The sequence below is a fragment of the Marmota monax genome, unplaced genomic scaffold (assembly GCF_021218885.2).
Source record: "Marmota monax isolate L192 unplaced genomic scaffold, Marmota_monax_Labrador192_F-V1.1 WCK01_AAM20220418_F8-fsc00253, whole genome shotgun sequence".
Classification (NCBI taxonomy): domain Eukaryota; kingdom Metazoa; phylum Chordata; class Mammalia; order Rodentia; family Sciuridae; genus Marmota; species Marmota monax.
In genome coordinates this window covers 537,412-554,572 of record NW_026695237.1, presented here as the reverse complement: position 1 = coordinate 554,572, position 17,161 = coordinate 537,412, and the positions used below count along the sequence as shown (strand labels likewise).

Sequence of the window (17,161 nt, the reverse complement as noted above, 5' to 3'; positions counted from 1 at the left end):
TTAAATAAGGATTCAAAAGATAAGGTTATCAAGAAAATGAAAAGTCAGCAACAGAATGGGAATAAATATATACAAATCATCTATTTGGTAAGGACCTACTATACAGATCATATAATGAACTATCATCCAGATTCTCCTCCCCCAACCTGTGTGGGCCCAGGCCCAGGGTAGACACAGGTTCACCCCTGGCCACCTGGGAGCCCAGGCCTAACCCACTTCAATCTTGGGACACTGCAGCCAATTACATAGCCTTCTCCATGCAGTAGTCTCTACTTTGCTACAACAGACAAGGTCTAGAAGTGGCTGCATCTTGGAGCAGGCCTCCCAAAGCCAGTGTAAGGCCCACCCTTTCAGCCCTATTTCTGAAAGTCATAGCATCCATCTAGGGGCACTTCCATTGCTATCTTGAGTTTCCTCCATTATTGCTGCCACCACCTTTAGTTGCAGTGACATTTATCCTGGGACACCAGCAGGGTCTGGAAGCCCAACATCAAGGTGAGGTAAAGATAATCTGCATGGATACTATAAAATTATAGGATAGAAACTGTAATACCTCAGATTAACACTGCAAGAAAGGAAGACACATAGACAACATGAAAATACAACAGAGGAAAGTGCCCCAAACAAACCAACACACTACAATAACAGAACCCATGGACAGCGTAGTTGGTGAAATGTCAGAGAAGAGAGTTCAAAATGTTCATAATTAAAATGATCTGTGAATTAAAGAATAACATAAATGAGCAAATATAGGCAAAAATTGATTACTTCAACAAAGAGACAAGACAGCAAATATAGGCAATCATTGATAACACCAACAAAGAGACAATGGAACAAATATAGCCATCCATTGATCATACCAACAAAGAGATAACGGAGCAAATACAGGTAGAAAAAGATTACTTCAAGAAAGAGATAGAGATTCTGAAAAACAAAAAGAATTAAAAATCCCTAAAATGAAGGAAACAATAAACCAAATTAAATAACTCAACAGTAAGCATCACCAATAGACTAAATCACTTAGAAGACAGAATATCAGATAATGAAGACAAAATATTCAATCTGGAAAATAAAGTTGAACACACAGTGAAGATGGCAAGAAACCATGATCAGAATATCCAAGAATTATGGGATAGCACCAAAAGAGCAAATCTAAGAGTTATTGGGATAGAGGAAGAAGGCACAGAGTTTCAAACCAAAGAAATGCACAATCTCTTCAATGAGATAATATCAGAAAATTGCCCAAACATGAAGTATGAAATGGAAAAATCAAATAGAAGAGGCTTGTAGGACATCAAATGTACAAAATTATAACAGATCTACACCAAAGTACATTATAATGAAAATGCCTAGCATACAGAATAATGATAGAATATTAAAGGCCAAATGAGAGAGAAATCAGATCACATATAGGGGGATACCAATTCGTATCTCAGCAGATTTTTCAACCCAGACCCTCAAAACTAGGAGATCACGAAAAAACACAGCAAGAATTCTGAAAGAAATGAATGCCAACCAAGAATATTATATCCAGCAAAATTAAGCTTCAATTTTAATGAGGAAATAAAAACCTTCCATGATAAACAAAAGTTAAAAGAATTTACAACTAGAAAGCCTGCCCAACAGAACATCCTCAGCAAAATATTCAATGAGGAAGAAATTAAAAACAACAATGAAAATCAGCAGAGGAAGGTATTACACTAAAGGAAAAAACTAATCAAAAGAGAAACCAAGTCAAGTTAAATAACAAAAATAAACAAAAATGAGCAGGAATACAAATCATGTCTCAATAATAACCCTGAATGTTAATGGCCTAAACTCACCAATTCAAAGACACAGACTGTCAGATTGGATTTAAAAAAAAAAGACCCAACAATACACTGCCTTCAAGAGATTCATCTCATAGGAAAAGGTATCCACAGACTGAAAGTGCAAGATTAGGAAAAATCATATCACTCATATGGACTGTGGAAACAAGCAGGGTTTTCTATCCTCATATAAAATAAAGTAGACTTCAAGCTAAAGATAATCAAAAGAGATAAAGAAGGACAATACATACTGCTCAAGGGAGCCATACATCAATAAGACATAACAATTATAAATATATATGCCCCAAACAATAGAGCATCTACGTTCATCAAACAAACTCTTCTCAAGTTCAAGCATCAGATAGACCACAACACAATTATTCTGGGTGACTTTAACACACATCTTTCATCACTTGATAGATCTTCCAAACAAAAGCTGAAAAAAGAAATTATAGAACTCAATAATATAACCAAAAACTTAGCTTCAGAGACATAAGTAGAATATTTCATTTATCAATGAGTGAATACACTTTCTTAGCAGCACATGGATCCTTCTCTAAAATAGACCATATATTATGCCACAAACCAGCTCTTAGCAAATACAAATAATTAGAGATATTACTTTGCATCCTATCAGATCATAATGGAATGAAATTAGAAATCAGTGATAAAATAAAAAATAATAGCTACTCCAATACCTGGAGACCAAACAATATGCTATTGAGTAAACAATGGATAACAAGAGACATCAAAGAGAGATTAAAAAATTCTTAGAGGTAAATGAGAACATTGTTACAAGATATCAAAATCTCTGGGACACTATGAAGGCAGTATTAAGGGGAAAGAAAGTTCATTGCATGGAGTTCATTTCTTAAAAGAAGAAAAAGTCAACAAATAAATGACTTAATGTTACATCTCAAAACCTTAGAAAAAGAAGAACAAATCAACACCAAAAGCAGTAGGAGACAGGAAATAATTAAAATCAGAGCTGAAATCAGTGAAATTGAAACAAAAGAAACTATTGAAATAATTGACAAAACAAAAAGTTGGTTCTTTGAAAAAATAATAAAATTTATAAACCCTTAGTCATGCTAATGAAGAGAAGGAAAGAGAAAACTCAAATTACTAATCTCCATTATGAAAAAGGAAATATCACAACAAACACTACAGAAATACAGAAGATAATTAGAAACTATTTTGAAAATTTGTACTTCAATAAATAGTACATATCAAAGGCATTGACAAATTTTTAGAGTCATATAATTTGCCCAAATAGAATCAGGATGATCTACACAAGTTAATCAGATCAATTTCAAGCAAGGAAATAGAAGATGCCATCAGAAGCCTACCAATCATGAAAAGCCCAGGACCAGATTAATACACAGCTGAGTTATACAAGACCTTCAAAGATGAACTATCAATACTCCTCAAATTATTCCATGAAATAAGGAGGGAATACTTCCAAATACATCCTATGAGGCTAATACCACCCTGATTCCAAAACAAGACAAAAGCATATCAAAGAAAAAAAAGACATAAGACCAATATCTCTAATGAACATAGATGCTAAAATTCTGGCAAATTCAATACAAAAAACATATAAAAAATAATGCACCACAATCAAGTGGGGTTCATCCCAGGTATGCAAGGTTGGTTCAACATACAGAAATCAATAAATGTAATTCATCACATCAATAGACTTAAAGATAAGAACCATCTCAATAGATGCAGAAAAAGCATTTGACAAAATATAGCACTCCTTCATGCTCAAAACACTAGAAAAATTAGGGATAACAAGAACATATCTCAATGTTGTAAAGGCTATCTATGCTAAACCACAGGCCAACATCATTCTTAATGGAAAAAAAAATTGTTCGCATTCCCTCTAAAAACTGGAAAAAGACAGGGATGCCTTCTTTCACCACTTCTATTTAACATAGTTCTTGAAACACTAGCAGGGCAATTAGATGAAAGAAATTAAAGGGATATGTTTAGGAAAAGAAGAACTTAAGTTAGGACTATTTGCTGATGATATGGTTCTATACCTAGAAGACCCAACAAATTCCACCAGAAAACTTCTAGAACTAGTGAATGAATTCAGCAAAGTAGCAGGATATAAAAATCAACAACCATAAATCAAAGGCATTTCTGTATATCAGTGACAAATCCCCTGAAAGTGAAACAAGGGAAACTACTCCATTTACAATAGCATCAAAAGAAAAAATAAAATACTTGGGAATCAACTTAATGAAAGAGGTGAACGACCTCTACAATGAAAACTACAGAATGCTAAAGAAAAAAATCAAAGAAGACCTTAGAAGATGGAAAGATCTACCTTGTTCTTGAATAGGCAGAATTAATATTGTCAAAATGACCATACTACCAAAAATACTATGCAGATTTAATGCAATTTCAATCAAAATTCCAATGGAATTCTTATAAAAATAGAAAAACCAGTCATGAAATTCATCTGGAAAAATAAGAGACCCAGAATAGCTAAAGCAATCCTTAGCAAGAAGAGTGAAGGAGGTGGTATCGCTATACCAGATCTTAAACTATACTACAGAGCAATAATAACAAAAACAGCATGGTATTGGCACCAAAATAGACTTGTAGACCAATGGTACAGAATAGAGGACATAGAGACAAACCCACATAACCACATTTATCTTATATTAGACAAAGGTGTAGGGATTCTGATTGTGAAAATGTACAGGGAAGTGTTACCCTGGTGAGTAAACTCCCAGAGGGGTAACAGATACTCTCTTTCCCACCCATATATTGCCCTGAAATTTCTCCTAGGAACTAGTAAAATAACTAAATATATGTTCAATGTTTAGCTGGTATGGCAATATCCTGCTTGAAAATCTCTGTGTAGAAAGAGCCTCATTAGCCTTGACCTTGATCTCAGGCACACAGCTCCTAGGAATAAAGGAACTCTCTTGTTAGACAACTACAATGTTTCACTGAGTCTAAACCTGTACTCATAACAATAACTTTATACATTGGACTTTTTTGAGAGCTACACAAAGCTCCTAACATTGCGCATTGCAATTTAGCATGTAACTGAGGAATAAGCTGCATAATGTTGCTAAGTCTGTAACCTGCCTAGTAATACAATGAACAATATGTATTAATGATGCCAATGACTTAAAGTAACCTATTGATATAAATAAAGCTGGCAGTTTGGTCATTCTGCCATCTTTTTTTTTCTGCCTCTGCATCTTATCTCCGTCTCTCCCTCTTTATTTTCCTTACACAAAGGTGCCAAAAACATATATTGGAGAAAAGATAGCCTCTTCAACAAATGGTGCCGAGAAAATTGGAAATCCATATGCAACAAAATTAAATTAAACCCCTATCTCTCACCAGGCACAAAACTGAACTCAAAGTGGATCAAGGACCTAGGAATTAAACCAGAGACACTGTTCCTATTAGAAAAAAAAGTAGGCCCAAATCTCCATAATGTTGGATTAGGCCCTGACTTCCTTAATAAGCCTCCTATACTTCAAGAATTAAAATAAAGAATTAATAAATGGGGTGGATTCAAACTGAAAAGCTACTTCTCAGCAAAAGAAACAGTCAGTGAGGTGAATAGAGAGCCTACAGAATGGGAGAATTTTTTTTTTTTAACCACAGGCACATCAGATAGAGCACTAATCTCTGGGATATATAAAGAACTCAAAAATCTTAACATCATAAAAACAAATAACCCAATCAATAAATGGGCCAAGGAACTGAACAGACACTTCTCAGAAGATGATATACAATCAATCTACAAATATACAAAAAAATGTTCATCATCTCTAGCAATTAGAAAAATGCAAATCAACCTGGTTCATAGTGGTATAGGGAGCGGGAGCATGGAAGGAATAGATGGACTCTAGATAAGGCAGAGGGGTGGGAGGGGAAGGGAAGGAACATGAGGTTACAAGTAATGGTGGAATATGGTGAATATTATTATCCAAATACATGTATGAAGACATGAATGTGAATATACTTTGTATACAACCAGAGATATGAAAAAATTAAGCTCAATATTTGTAATATGAATTGTAATGCATTCCACTGTCATATATAAATACAAAAAATTAATTAAAAAAAGAATCAACAACAACAAAAAAGAAAAACGCAAATCTCATTCCAGTCAAAATGGCAGCTATTATGAATACAAACAACAATCAGTGTCAGCGAGGATGTTGCGGAAAAGGTACACTCATACACTGCTAGTGGGACTGCAAAGTGGTGCAGCCAATATGGTAAGCAATATGGAGAATCCTTGGAAAACTGGGAATGGAATCACCATTTGACCTAGCTATCCCTTGGTCTATACCCAATGGACTTAAAAATAGCATATTACAGGGACACAGCCACATCAATGTTTATAGCAGCATAATTCACAATAGCTAAACTGTGGAACCAACCTAGATGGCCCTCAGTAGATGAATGGATAAAAGATATGGTAAATATACACAATGAAATATTATTCAGCATTAAAAGAGAATAAAATCATGGCATTTTCAGGTAAATGGTTGGAGTTGGAGAATATAATGCTAAGTGAAGTTAGCCAATCCCCAAAAAACAAATGTCGAATGTTTTGATTTAAGGATGCTGATTCATAATGGGATTGGGGGGTGGGGTGGGAGGATTAGATGAATACTAGATAGTGCAAAGGGGAGGGAATAGAAGGGAGTGGGAATGGGGGTAGGAAAGATGGTGGAATGAGATGGACATCATTACTCTAAATACATGTATGAAGACATGAATGGTATGACTCTACTTTGTGCACAACCAGAGGTATGAAAAATTGTGCTGTATATATCTAATATGAACTTTAATGCATTCTTCTATCTTATATAACAAATTAAAATTTTAAATATCTGAGAAAAATAACTATCATAGGTCTATAATAAAAATACAAATAACCAAATAAAAGTTGCAAATGATCTGAATAGCCATTTTATATTTATATATGACAGTGGAATGAATAGCCATTCCTCCAAAGGTATGCAATGGTTAATAATGACATTAAAAAGATGCTTGACATCAAGAAAATTCAAAATGATTACTATTTCACACCAACTAGGATGGTACTTTAAATATATAACAAGTAGAGAAATGGAGACCTTCTGTTGTTGGTAGAAATGTAATATGACAAAGTTACTATGGAAAATTGGCAGGTCTGCAAACAGTTAAACATTTTGTGATTCATCATTTCCACTCCTAAATGTCTACCCAAGAGAAGTAAAAATGTACACCCACAGAAACTCATGTGCATGAATGTTCATGGCACCATTACTTATATCACCCAAAAAGTAGAAACAACTCAAATGTTCATCAACTAATCAATGATTAAACAAAGTAAACAACTGATAAGTGGATTATCATGCAATGAAATATTATTCATTAATGAAAAGAAATAATGTGCAAATACATGCTAAAACACAAACCAACCTTGAAAACATCATGCTATTTTTAAAAAGACAGTCACAAAGAACCATATTTATTATATGATTCCTTTTATATGAAAGGTCTGGAACAGGCAAATCTATAGACATAAAGTGTATCTCCGGTTATTTAGAACTGGGAGGTTGGGTTGAAATAAGAATGGACTGCTAATTTCTTCAACAGGTGCAGGATTTCTTTATTGGGTGATGAAAATTTTCTAAAATTGATTGGGATGATGGGCACTACTCTATGAACACACTAAAAACCACTCAGTTGGACACCTTGAATGGGCAAATTGTATGGTATGTTAGTTACCGCTCAATGAAGTATTTATTGAAAGAAGACAAAGCTCTATTTCCAACTCTGACCTTAAGCAAGTTATACAAACTATAGGCTTCATTTCTTGAGGTGTTAAATAGGGATACTATGACATCCACTCATGTCAGAATAAGAGGTGTTGTTTTAAAAGTTTTCCCAATCACAGAAAGCATGGTTGGCTATAATCTCTGTCATTCTTTTTATACCTCTGTGGGCACACAATTGCACCTGCTGAGGCCAGAAGGCCAGGGCGAGCTGAGGGCCCACCATCACAGCACAGATTTACGGTCTCAGAAGCAAAGTGACCTTAGGGATTACCTAGGTTTATCATCTACCTGCTACTTGGGTCCCTTCCACAACGCTTCCTGTTCCCAAAACTTCAGTAAGAGGAAATCTGCTACACTACAGGAAGTCTTCTCCCTCTTGGACTGTTCTGACCATGATGAAATATGCCTCTCTACAGCTTCAGTCCTTATGCAACTCAGTGAGAGAGGTCTTACCTTTCACCTCCATTACCTCTTTCATATATTTAAAGATAACTTGTGTCCCCTTGAGTTCTGTATTCTCTAAGCTAAATATCTTCAGTATTCCTACATAATTTAGGAACCCAACTATATAGAACTTGACTCATATTTATATTAACTTTGGTTTACTTATTTGCATCAACATTCATGCCTGTTATGATTTGGATCTGAAATGTCCCCGAACAGCTCATGTGTTGAAGGCTCAGTCTCTAATACAACTTTGTTCATATGTGGGGCTTTTGGGAAGTGATTGGATCATAAAGGCTCAAACCTCATCAGTGGATTCATCCATTGGTGGATGCATAATTTGGTAGCACTACTGGGAAGTGTTAGAAACTATAGGAGGTGGGTCCTCATTAAAGAGAGTGAGCCCTTGAGGCAATGCCCTTATGGTGGATCTTATCTCAGGCTGTTATGTACTTAAGTTCTCTGTTGGCTTACTAGTTGTCTGTCTGTGAGTACACTCACCACAGGAATGAAGTAGTTCACGCTTTTCTCTCCTTCTGACTGTATGAGGTAACTTTCCTCTGCCACACCTTCCCCACCAGGAAGTTCTGCCTCACCAAGGCCTAGAATCAATGGAATGAAACCTCTAGTGACTGAAACCTCTGAAACTATGAGCCAAAACAAATCTTTCCTCCCTCAGGTTGATTTTCTCAGGTGTTTGGCCACAGACACAAAGCTAATAAACACAATGTAACAGGCGTTTAACTCATGCTTTAAATATAGCCCTTGCTCCTCTGCAGTTGTGACTTATTTTTAAATGGACATGTTTTTTCTCTTCTTACCCTGCCTCTCCCTAATCTCTCCACTTCTCTAATCTTGGGGAAACAGGATTACCCTTCTTCCCTATACTAAGCCTAGTTGTCTGTCTGTAAGTACACACTCATCAATGGAATGAAGTAATTCACACTTCAGAGATGATACTAGATCTAAGAAATCCTTCACGTGAGCAAATGAATTCTGATACCCATCAGGGCACACCTGGAATGTAGCCTTTGAATCACCTATTTCAGAGCTCTCCATTCTTCCTGATGGGAAGAACCACAGCCTCTGGGACAGGAGTTCTGTGTTTCTTTTTTTTGCTTGCAAAGTATTAAATCTTCTTTTTCCTTTTTCTCAAAACCTTGTCTACTTTATTGAATTGTCATCAGGGACAAGAACTGAGCTTTTGGTAACAATAATGCCTCTTGAGATCTTTTAGGAGCATGATTCTCTTATTCCTTATTTGGCATCTATAAACAATTTTATGGTTTCATATAAATTGTCTAGCAATATGGACTATAAAGTCTGCCCATTCCAATCTCTTTATTTTTTAGAAGGATTAAAAAACATATTTTCTCCTGAGTTTATATAATATAGATCATAGACTATACTGGAGCTATAGGAGTTAGAAAGACTGCTTAGTCTGATTCTCTCATTTTTCAGTTAATAACTCTATTTCAAGGAGTTATTAGGTAGGGCCTTCAGCAATTGGCTCAGGGTTATTTCATCAGTTAATTGCTTAACTAGGACAGAACTCTATCCTCTCTTTCACACTCATTTCAAACTCTCATTCATTTATTCACTCAACAAATATTCATTGAACATAATTATATAGCAGTGTGGACAAAAAGTAATGTTATATCAGACCAAAATTTTAGAGGGAGAGGAAGATAAGAGCTATTTAGGAGACACAGTGATAGCATTTGATGTGGACTGCCAGGAAAACAATTTACTTGTGAGATGATACATAAAGAAGCTACGTAAGAATATGGAAAATGAGAAACAGGAAGAGTGGACAGGAGTAGGTGTGTCAATCTAAAGAAATAGCACACTCACCCCCACAGAGACCAGTGTAAAACACAGGAAGAGCCATTGTGACTCTTACTCCTCACAACCTTAATAAGCAGCCTGGCTCCCTGGGTAGTTAACTATTACTTTCTTATTTATGTCATTTGAATGCAAATAGTTTGCCCAAGGTCATGCATGAATTCTGTGGTTTAAAAGAAAAAGGACCTTCCCAAATTCCTCAATTCCAGCCTTGAGCAGAGTTAAGCAAGCCAGATGGCAGACAGAGTTGCTGTGTGCCTTGAAAAGGTCACTTTCTTACTGGAGGCCTCAGTTTTCCCAACTGTGAAAAGAGATTAACCAAGAAGCCTCTAAGTTTCTTTTCAATAATAAAATTTTTAAGTTTATTCTACATTAAGATATTAATATTTATAAATTTTTTATTTCCTAAGACCCTCCCTGTAAGATATGGAAAATGACAAACTCCAAAATAGTGTGGACTGGGAAGGGGGAGTGAAAAAGAAGGCAATGCACTGATAAAATTGATCCTTTCCCAATATACCCTTTTCTAGAGATAGGACACTCCCTGGAAAGGAAGCAAACATCATCCAGTGACAAGACAATCCCTGGGAAGGAGATGTCCATCAGGCCTAGAATGACAGTCTCTGGGAGGAAGCCAAAGCATTGATCCTTCCCCCAGATAAATCCTTTCCCAGTGAGAGTAAATGGGACCCTGAAGGGAAAGAGATAAGCATTGAACAGTGACCCAGGCCCTCCATTCTTCCCCAAGTAAAAATATTGCCCAGTAAAAACAAACTTCAAATTCTCCCAAACCTGTTTCCTGAGTGCCCAAACCGTCATGCTCTGTCAATAATTAAGTCATCGTTCAGTGTAGCACATATAAGCACAGACTCCCCCTTGGTCATTGATTCATTTTCTATTAGGAAAGCGGGTCCATCAGATGCAAGATTTCATCACTGAATAAAGGCTGTGCTGATCCATGAAGTTTGCACCCAGCTCGGTTATTTTGTGCTAACATTCCTAACCTAACCAGATTTTCAGATCTTAAGCCATAATTATGAGAATTTTTTTTCTCCAACATGAAACATGAACTACAATCTCACAGGTCAATCCCCAAACTTTAGCTATTGTAAATTCAGGATTCAATCTTCTAGGATAACATATTCTTTTTTTTTTTTTTTTTGTACTGGGGATTGGACTCTCAGGGATGCCTAAATACTTATCAACAGCTCTTTTAAAAAATATTTATTTTTTAGTTATAGGTGGATACAATATATTTTTTTTTAATGTGGTGCTGAGGATCCAACCCAGTGCCTCACAAATGCTAGGCCAGCGCTCTACTGCTGAGCCACAACTGCCCTGTCAGTATCAACAGCTCTTTTTAATTATTTTTATATTGATACCCTGTATCAATATAAAAATAATTGCTTAGGGGCCTACTAAATTGCTAAGGCTGGCCTTGAACTTGTGATCCTCCTGCCTTTCCTCCAGAGTTGCTGGAAATATTGGCATGTACCACCATGCCCAGCAGGGTGGGGCTCACCTGTAATTCTATAAGTTTGAGATAACATATCCTATATGATAAGAAGCCACACTGAAATCTATCCATCTACAAATTATCTATGATTTCAAACTCTTTCCTTCTAGCACTAAAATTCTGGACTTTTTCCTCCTAACATATGTCCTTGAAATGATTTAAAAGTAAATTCATTCCCCAGGTAAAATTCTCTTATACTTCGGAGGCTTAGTTAAGCCTTCATTTTAATTTGTTGGAGAGCTTTATTTATTTTTAATGGATAGAAAAAATATTTATATTTATCATGTACACCATGATTTTTGAAATATGTGTAGATTGTGGAATGGCTAAATCTAGCTAATTATCATATCAATGACCTCACATACTTACCTTTTTTTGTGATAATTTACTCTTAGCAATTTTCAAGCACATATTGTTAATGACTATAGTCACCACATTGTACAATAGACCTCTTGAACTTATTCCTCCCAACTGAAATTTTGTAGCCTGTTAACAAGACTTCTCCAATCCATGCCAACCTTTATCTCACTCCCTGGTAACCACCATTCTATCTGCTGCTATAATTTTAACTTTTTAGGTTCTGTATTTAAATGAGATGTTGCAGTATTCATCTTTCTGAGTCCGGCTTATTTCACTTAAAATAATGATTTCCAAGTTCATCCAAGTTGTCATAAATGACAGAATTTCCTTCTCTTTTAAGGCAAAACAGTATTTCTTTGTGCATATATACCCCTTTTTCTTTATCCATTAAAGTGTTGAGCTCATGAATTGATTTCATACTTTGTCTGTTGTGAGCCATGTTGCAATGAACATGGGAGTGCTTCTATTTCTTCCACATACCGATTTCATTTCCTTCAGATATATATACCCAGTAGTGGGATTGTTAGGTCATATGGTAGTTCTATTTTTTTTCAAGAACCTCCATAGTGTTTTCCACAATGATTGTACTAGTTTGTATTGCCTGTGTTGAAGATTTTAGAAAGATTTTCTAGATGATTATGGAAGAGCCATGGTTTTACTAATAAATTTTCAGGTCATCTCTTTTCCAAGCCTGACTGATGGACAAGTTCCAGGACTCATAGAGCCTAACCAAGTCATATGTCTTATAGACATGTGTAAAACCTGAAAACACTTAGAATGAAACTTTCCCTACTGACCTACTAGATTCAGAAACTGCTTAGGCTCAGAAGGCACCCAGGAATTTAAAGGGAGTCTAAACCCAATCAGCCTCTCAAGAAAGACTCACCATCAGGCATGAGCTCCACTACCAAGGTTGGGTAAGCGATGTTAGTGCAGCCAACTGGGGTGCCAAATACTTTTTACATTCTGAGGGAAGGACACAGGCAATTTTTTCTGGGGAGAGACAAAGAATCATGTCAGCAAACACACATTGGGGGAATACTTCTAAAATCCACCTTCTTAAAACAAGGTGTCAAATATAACATTTATGCCCAGGGCCCGGAAATGGTTCCACAATGAATGTAGATTGCAGTGAGCATCTCCATCCCATGCTCCTATACTTCTTGTCCTGATATACCCCCAACCTCTGACTGGGGAGGAAGGATGGTTCTTAAGTAGAGGAAGATGGGGAAAAAAAGAGGGATCGGGAAGTTAAGAACTTTAGAAGTGGTCCAGAGGTAGAGAAATGAGTATGGCCTGTGAGCCTGCCAGACATTATGCTTAGGGTGAGATGGGGAGGAAGCACTTCAGCTAACAGTAGTGATAATTACCTTGTTTTCTCCTGAAAAAGCACAGTTGTTTGTGGTTCCTAATTTTTAGGTTTATTTGAAACAGCTCTTAGATGTAGAGTCAAATGTCTAAATAACTGAGGAAATTTCCTCAATGACAGGATTGTTGAATACCACTTCCAAAATATGGGAAATCTGGGTTACAGATAAAAAGTAAATAGCCTTGGAGGGGAAGGAACATAATCTAGAGCTTAGAAAGAATTCAAGAAATGTGTATAGGATTCAGATCAAGAAACATTTGTTTAATACTTGCTATATGAATATCTCATTTAGTGCTGCTCTATATTCAACCATAGCACTATTTTGTAAACAAGTATGTATAACATGCATTAGAATATAAACTATTCAGTTAGTTATACAGCCTTCTCACAGTGTCCGTGGAGGGAACTGGTTCCAGGACACTACCTGACACCCAGTGGATACAAAACCCTGCAGGTGCTCAAGTACCTTATATAGCATAGTATAGAATTTGCATAACACATGCATATCTTCCTGAATACTTTAAATAACCTCTACATTACTTATAATACCTAATATGATATAAATGCTGTGTAAACATTTATGGTAACATGTTGAATAATAGCAAGGCAAGAAAGGCTACACATGTTCAATAGAGAAAATTTTTTTCTGAATATTTTCAAATCATAGTTGGTTGAATGCATGGACATGCAAGTCATGAATATAAAAGACTGACTGTATTTTTTTTCACGACAGACAAGCCTGGGGTGAGTGTGGGAGCTATAATTGAGCACATGTTATTAAATTGAAGAGGCAAGTTGGATGCATATTGTGACTTTAAAAGATCTGAAAAATAAAATGAGAAAACAATTGACAGCATAAGAAATCAGGGAACACAACCCCAAACGTCTTTGCCCTCAAGTTGCTCATTGTTGATAAGAGGGGAAAATGATGCTTGGTAATCATGGCAAGAAGAGGGCAGACTACAGGGAGCAGGAAGTTAGGGACTTTAGAAATGATCCAGAGGTAGAGAAATGAGTATGGTCTGTGAGTCTCACAGAAGGTATTACCTGTGTAGAGAATGCGGCTGATCATCCCTGGCATCACCATGAGGAACATGGGCAGCAGCTTCATGTACCCACACAGGGTACAACCAGCCTTCACATGAGACATATTCTTGGCTGAGAGGCAGCGCTGCACAATCACCTGCCATGGAAAGCCCAGTGAGAGAGGGGTGCAGCCCAGAATTCTCATGACACTTTACAGTTATCCCAGCTTCCCCATCCTGGGTCCTTGGCCTGAGACTCCCATATCATAAGGGCTCAGCCACTCAAGACCATGTGAGGCCTCCCCTATGTTTCCCTGCCCCACAAGCCACAGGTAGGCAGGAATCTCTGCAGTGCCCTGGGGATATTTTATTTACCCTGCATATCCAGCTTGAGTACCTGATCTGTGCACCAGTACCACAAGGCGAGGATGGCCAGCCCAAAGATGAGCCCAGGCCATGGGAGGTCTCCCTTCAGGGGATCTCGGAAGATGTGGAAGGAGTCTTCCCTTGGGGTGTAGCATTCTTCCTTGATGGTGGTGTTTCCATCAGAAATTAAGGTTGGAATGGCTTTCATATACTTTTCCATGAAGGCTTCATACCCTCCCACTTCACTGAAAGCTGGAAAACATTGGTACAAAACAGTCTGAAATTTCCAACTCTTCATAGAGATTTCATCTCTGGGGCCTGAGAATTTGAGAGGACACCACCACCAGAGACAGCCCTTACTGTGTGGTCTTGGGCAAGTTATTTTCCCATTCTGTGCGTCAGCTTTCTCAACCGTAGAATGGAATTATTAACCCTGCCCAGCCCCCTTGGGGGCTACTAGGAGGATCCAAAGCAAAAACTGTGAGAGTGTTCTAATCACAAACTTCTTTACAAAATGAAAGATATTTCAATAATTTAAAGGAAGTTCATAGTATTGGATCACATGCAAAGACTTCTTCCCTCACTCCCTGTTGTTTGCCATGGTCCTTGGAACTCAGATCACAGGCTTATAGACTCTCAGTGACCAGTAGGAACCTGGACAGAGACCTACCACCTCTGGTCTCAGCAGTGTAATTCAATAACCAAGAAAATGAGGAATCTGGAACCCTGCCACCTTTCAGCTATGGGTTCTTTACAAGTCATTCCAGCCCTTATCTTGCTGACCCACAGGGTCTACTTGGGAGCTTTTATACCAAATGAAAGTTCATGGAAAACTGAACACTACAGAGAACATAAGAGTCTTTGCAGGACACATAGAAGTTCTTGTGCACCTAAAAATGAAGTGCATTTTACGTCCTCTCTGAACAAGTGTCAATAGACATAAGTTTCCACTGTTGTCTTTAGGATTTTCTAGGCAAGTAAAAACCTCAAGAAATGAGAGGGGCCCAACATTAAGTGGCCAATTTAGTTTTTTTTTTCCATTGAGAGGAAAATTGTCACATACTGTCAACAACTCATGAAAGTGGACATTTAACTTCAAAATGTAAGGAACATATAAGCTAAAATTGAAAACACAAAACTTGGATATATTTAACTTAATGGGTATTAAGTCTCATCTTTTCATCTTTTTCCCCCCTCAATTTCTCTGCAGACAAGAGGCCCACAGGGGGGTCAACTGACTGAGGCTATCAAGGGAGAACAGGAGCCCTAACATGAGTCCTCCTCAGTGATGGCCAATGTGGGTTGGACCACTGCCCTTCAAAGGACACTGACTGCCCCAAACTTTCTTTGCCTGGCTCTGTATATCTTCCCCCACCCCCTCCTCAGCCTGCCCTTCCCCCACTTACCAAACCCAGTCAGGATAAAAGACCCCACCAGCATAATTGCTGTCTGCAAGGTGTCCGTGTAGATCACAGCTGCCAGGCCCCCTAAGCAGGCAAGAAGACAATATAGGTGACCTCATGTGGAAGATAGCCTATCTGCCTGCTTCCTCTTCCTATTGCCCATCATGACCTCTACTTCTTATACACAATCTGAGAAGCAACCCCATCCCCAGTCACCAACCTGCCTTTTCTACCCCCCGCCCCTGCTTTTCAGTATTCTGCTATTTAAAAGTGTGTTCTCAACCTCCGCTTTTCACAGAAATGTTCTCAAAGCCTTAGGGAAAGGAGAATGTTTCTAAAGAACCTGATTTGACCATGTTAAGCCAAGGGATGGCTCAAAGGAGATGGCTGCTCTATGGTAAGAAAAAGCAGCTTCCAAATGAAGGCAAAGAAGAGCAAATTGCTGATAAGGAGATGCCTAGGAACATTACCAAATTGCCACATTTCAGAAGGCCACTTCTATGTCCATTCACTATTTCTCAGACTATCTGAGTAACTTTAGTCCTCAAAGATATGGAGCCCCAATTCAGCTGTAAGTTTCATTGCTGGTCCTGACCTTCCCAAACTAGGCAAAGTATCACCTCTGCATCCCTTTCTCCCTCCTGCAGTAGCTCTCAGTCCCCAGAATATCAAATCCAAGGCCTTTGAATTATCAAGCCTATGGCCCACACTCACCCTCATTACTCCTCAGTTGCCACTCTCCTTCAGCCAAGTGCATCCTCTTGCTTACCTTGCCTCCACCTCATGGCCTACCATTCCTACCTCCATTCTCAGCTCGCACATTCTTGCACCTGAAACTCCTCTGATCTTCCCAATTTAGTCACATTGTTTCTACAATTTGCAGGGCCAAGCTCTCCCTGAGGTCCTGTAAGAAGTTGCCCTATCCCAGCCTCTACTGGAGATTTCTGAGACCACTCAGGTAACTACTAGTAGATACCCAGAAAATGCCCATTCTCAAACTGTTTCTTGGGTGCATCTCTCTTCTTCAAGAAATGCCTAATACTGAGCTGAACTTGAGATGCTGGTTCACTTGAACAGACTCACCTGTGATTGTGTAAAGCCCAGTGATTGCTAATAAGAGAAAGATGGCCAGGTATATATCCAGGCCCAAAGCCAGATTGATGAATATGGCTCCAGCAAAGATGGATGCCTAGAAGAAGAGGAAAGGCAGAG

The 17,161-nt window shown here is 37.8% G+C and overlaps 1 protein-coding gene across 1 annotated transcript in view; it reads right to left on the bottom strand.

Moving 5' to 3' along the window:
* LOC124089423 (sodium/glucose cotransporter 1-like) overlaps nt 1–17,161 on the bottom strand; it is an 82,831-nt gene that overhangs the window by 19,582 nt on the left and 46,088 nt on the right. Inside the window, 6 exon segments of the mRNA XM_046439441.2 lie at nt 12,673–12,738; nt 12,741–12,779; nt 14,203–14,338; nt 14,578–14,798; nt 15,953–16,033; nt 17,033–17,138. Of these exon segments, the coding sequence (XP_046295397.1) occupies nt 12,673–12,738; nt 12,741–12,779; nt 14,203–14,338; nt 14,578–14,798; nt 15,953–16,033; nt 17,033–17,138 (649 nt within the window).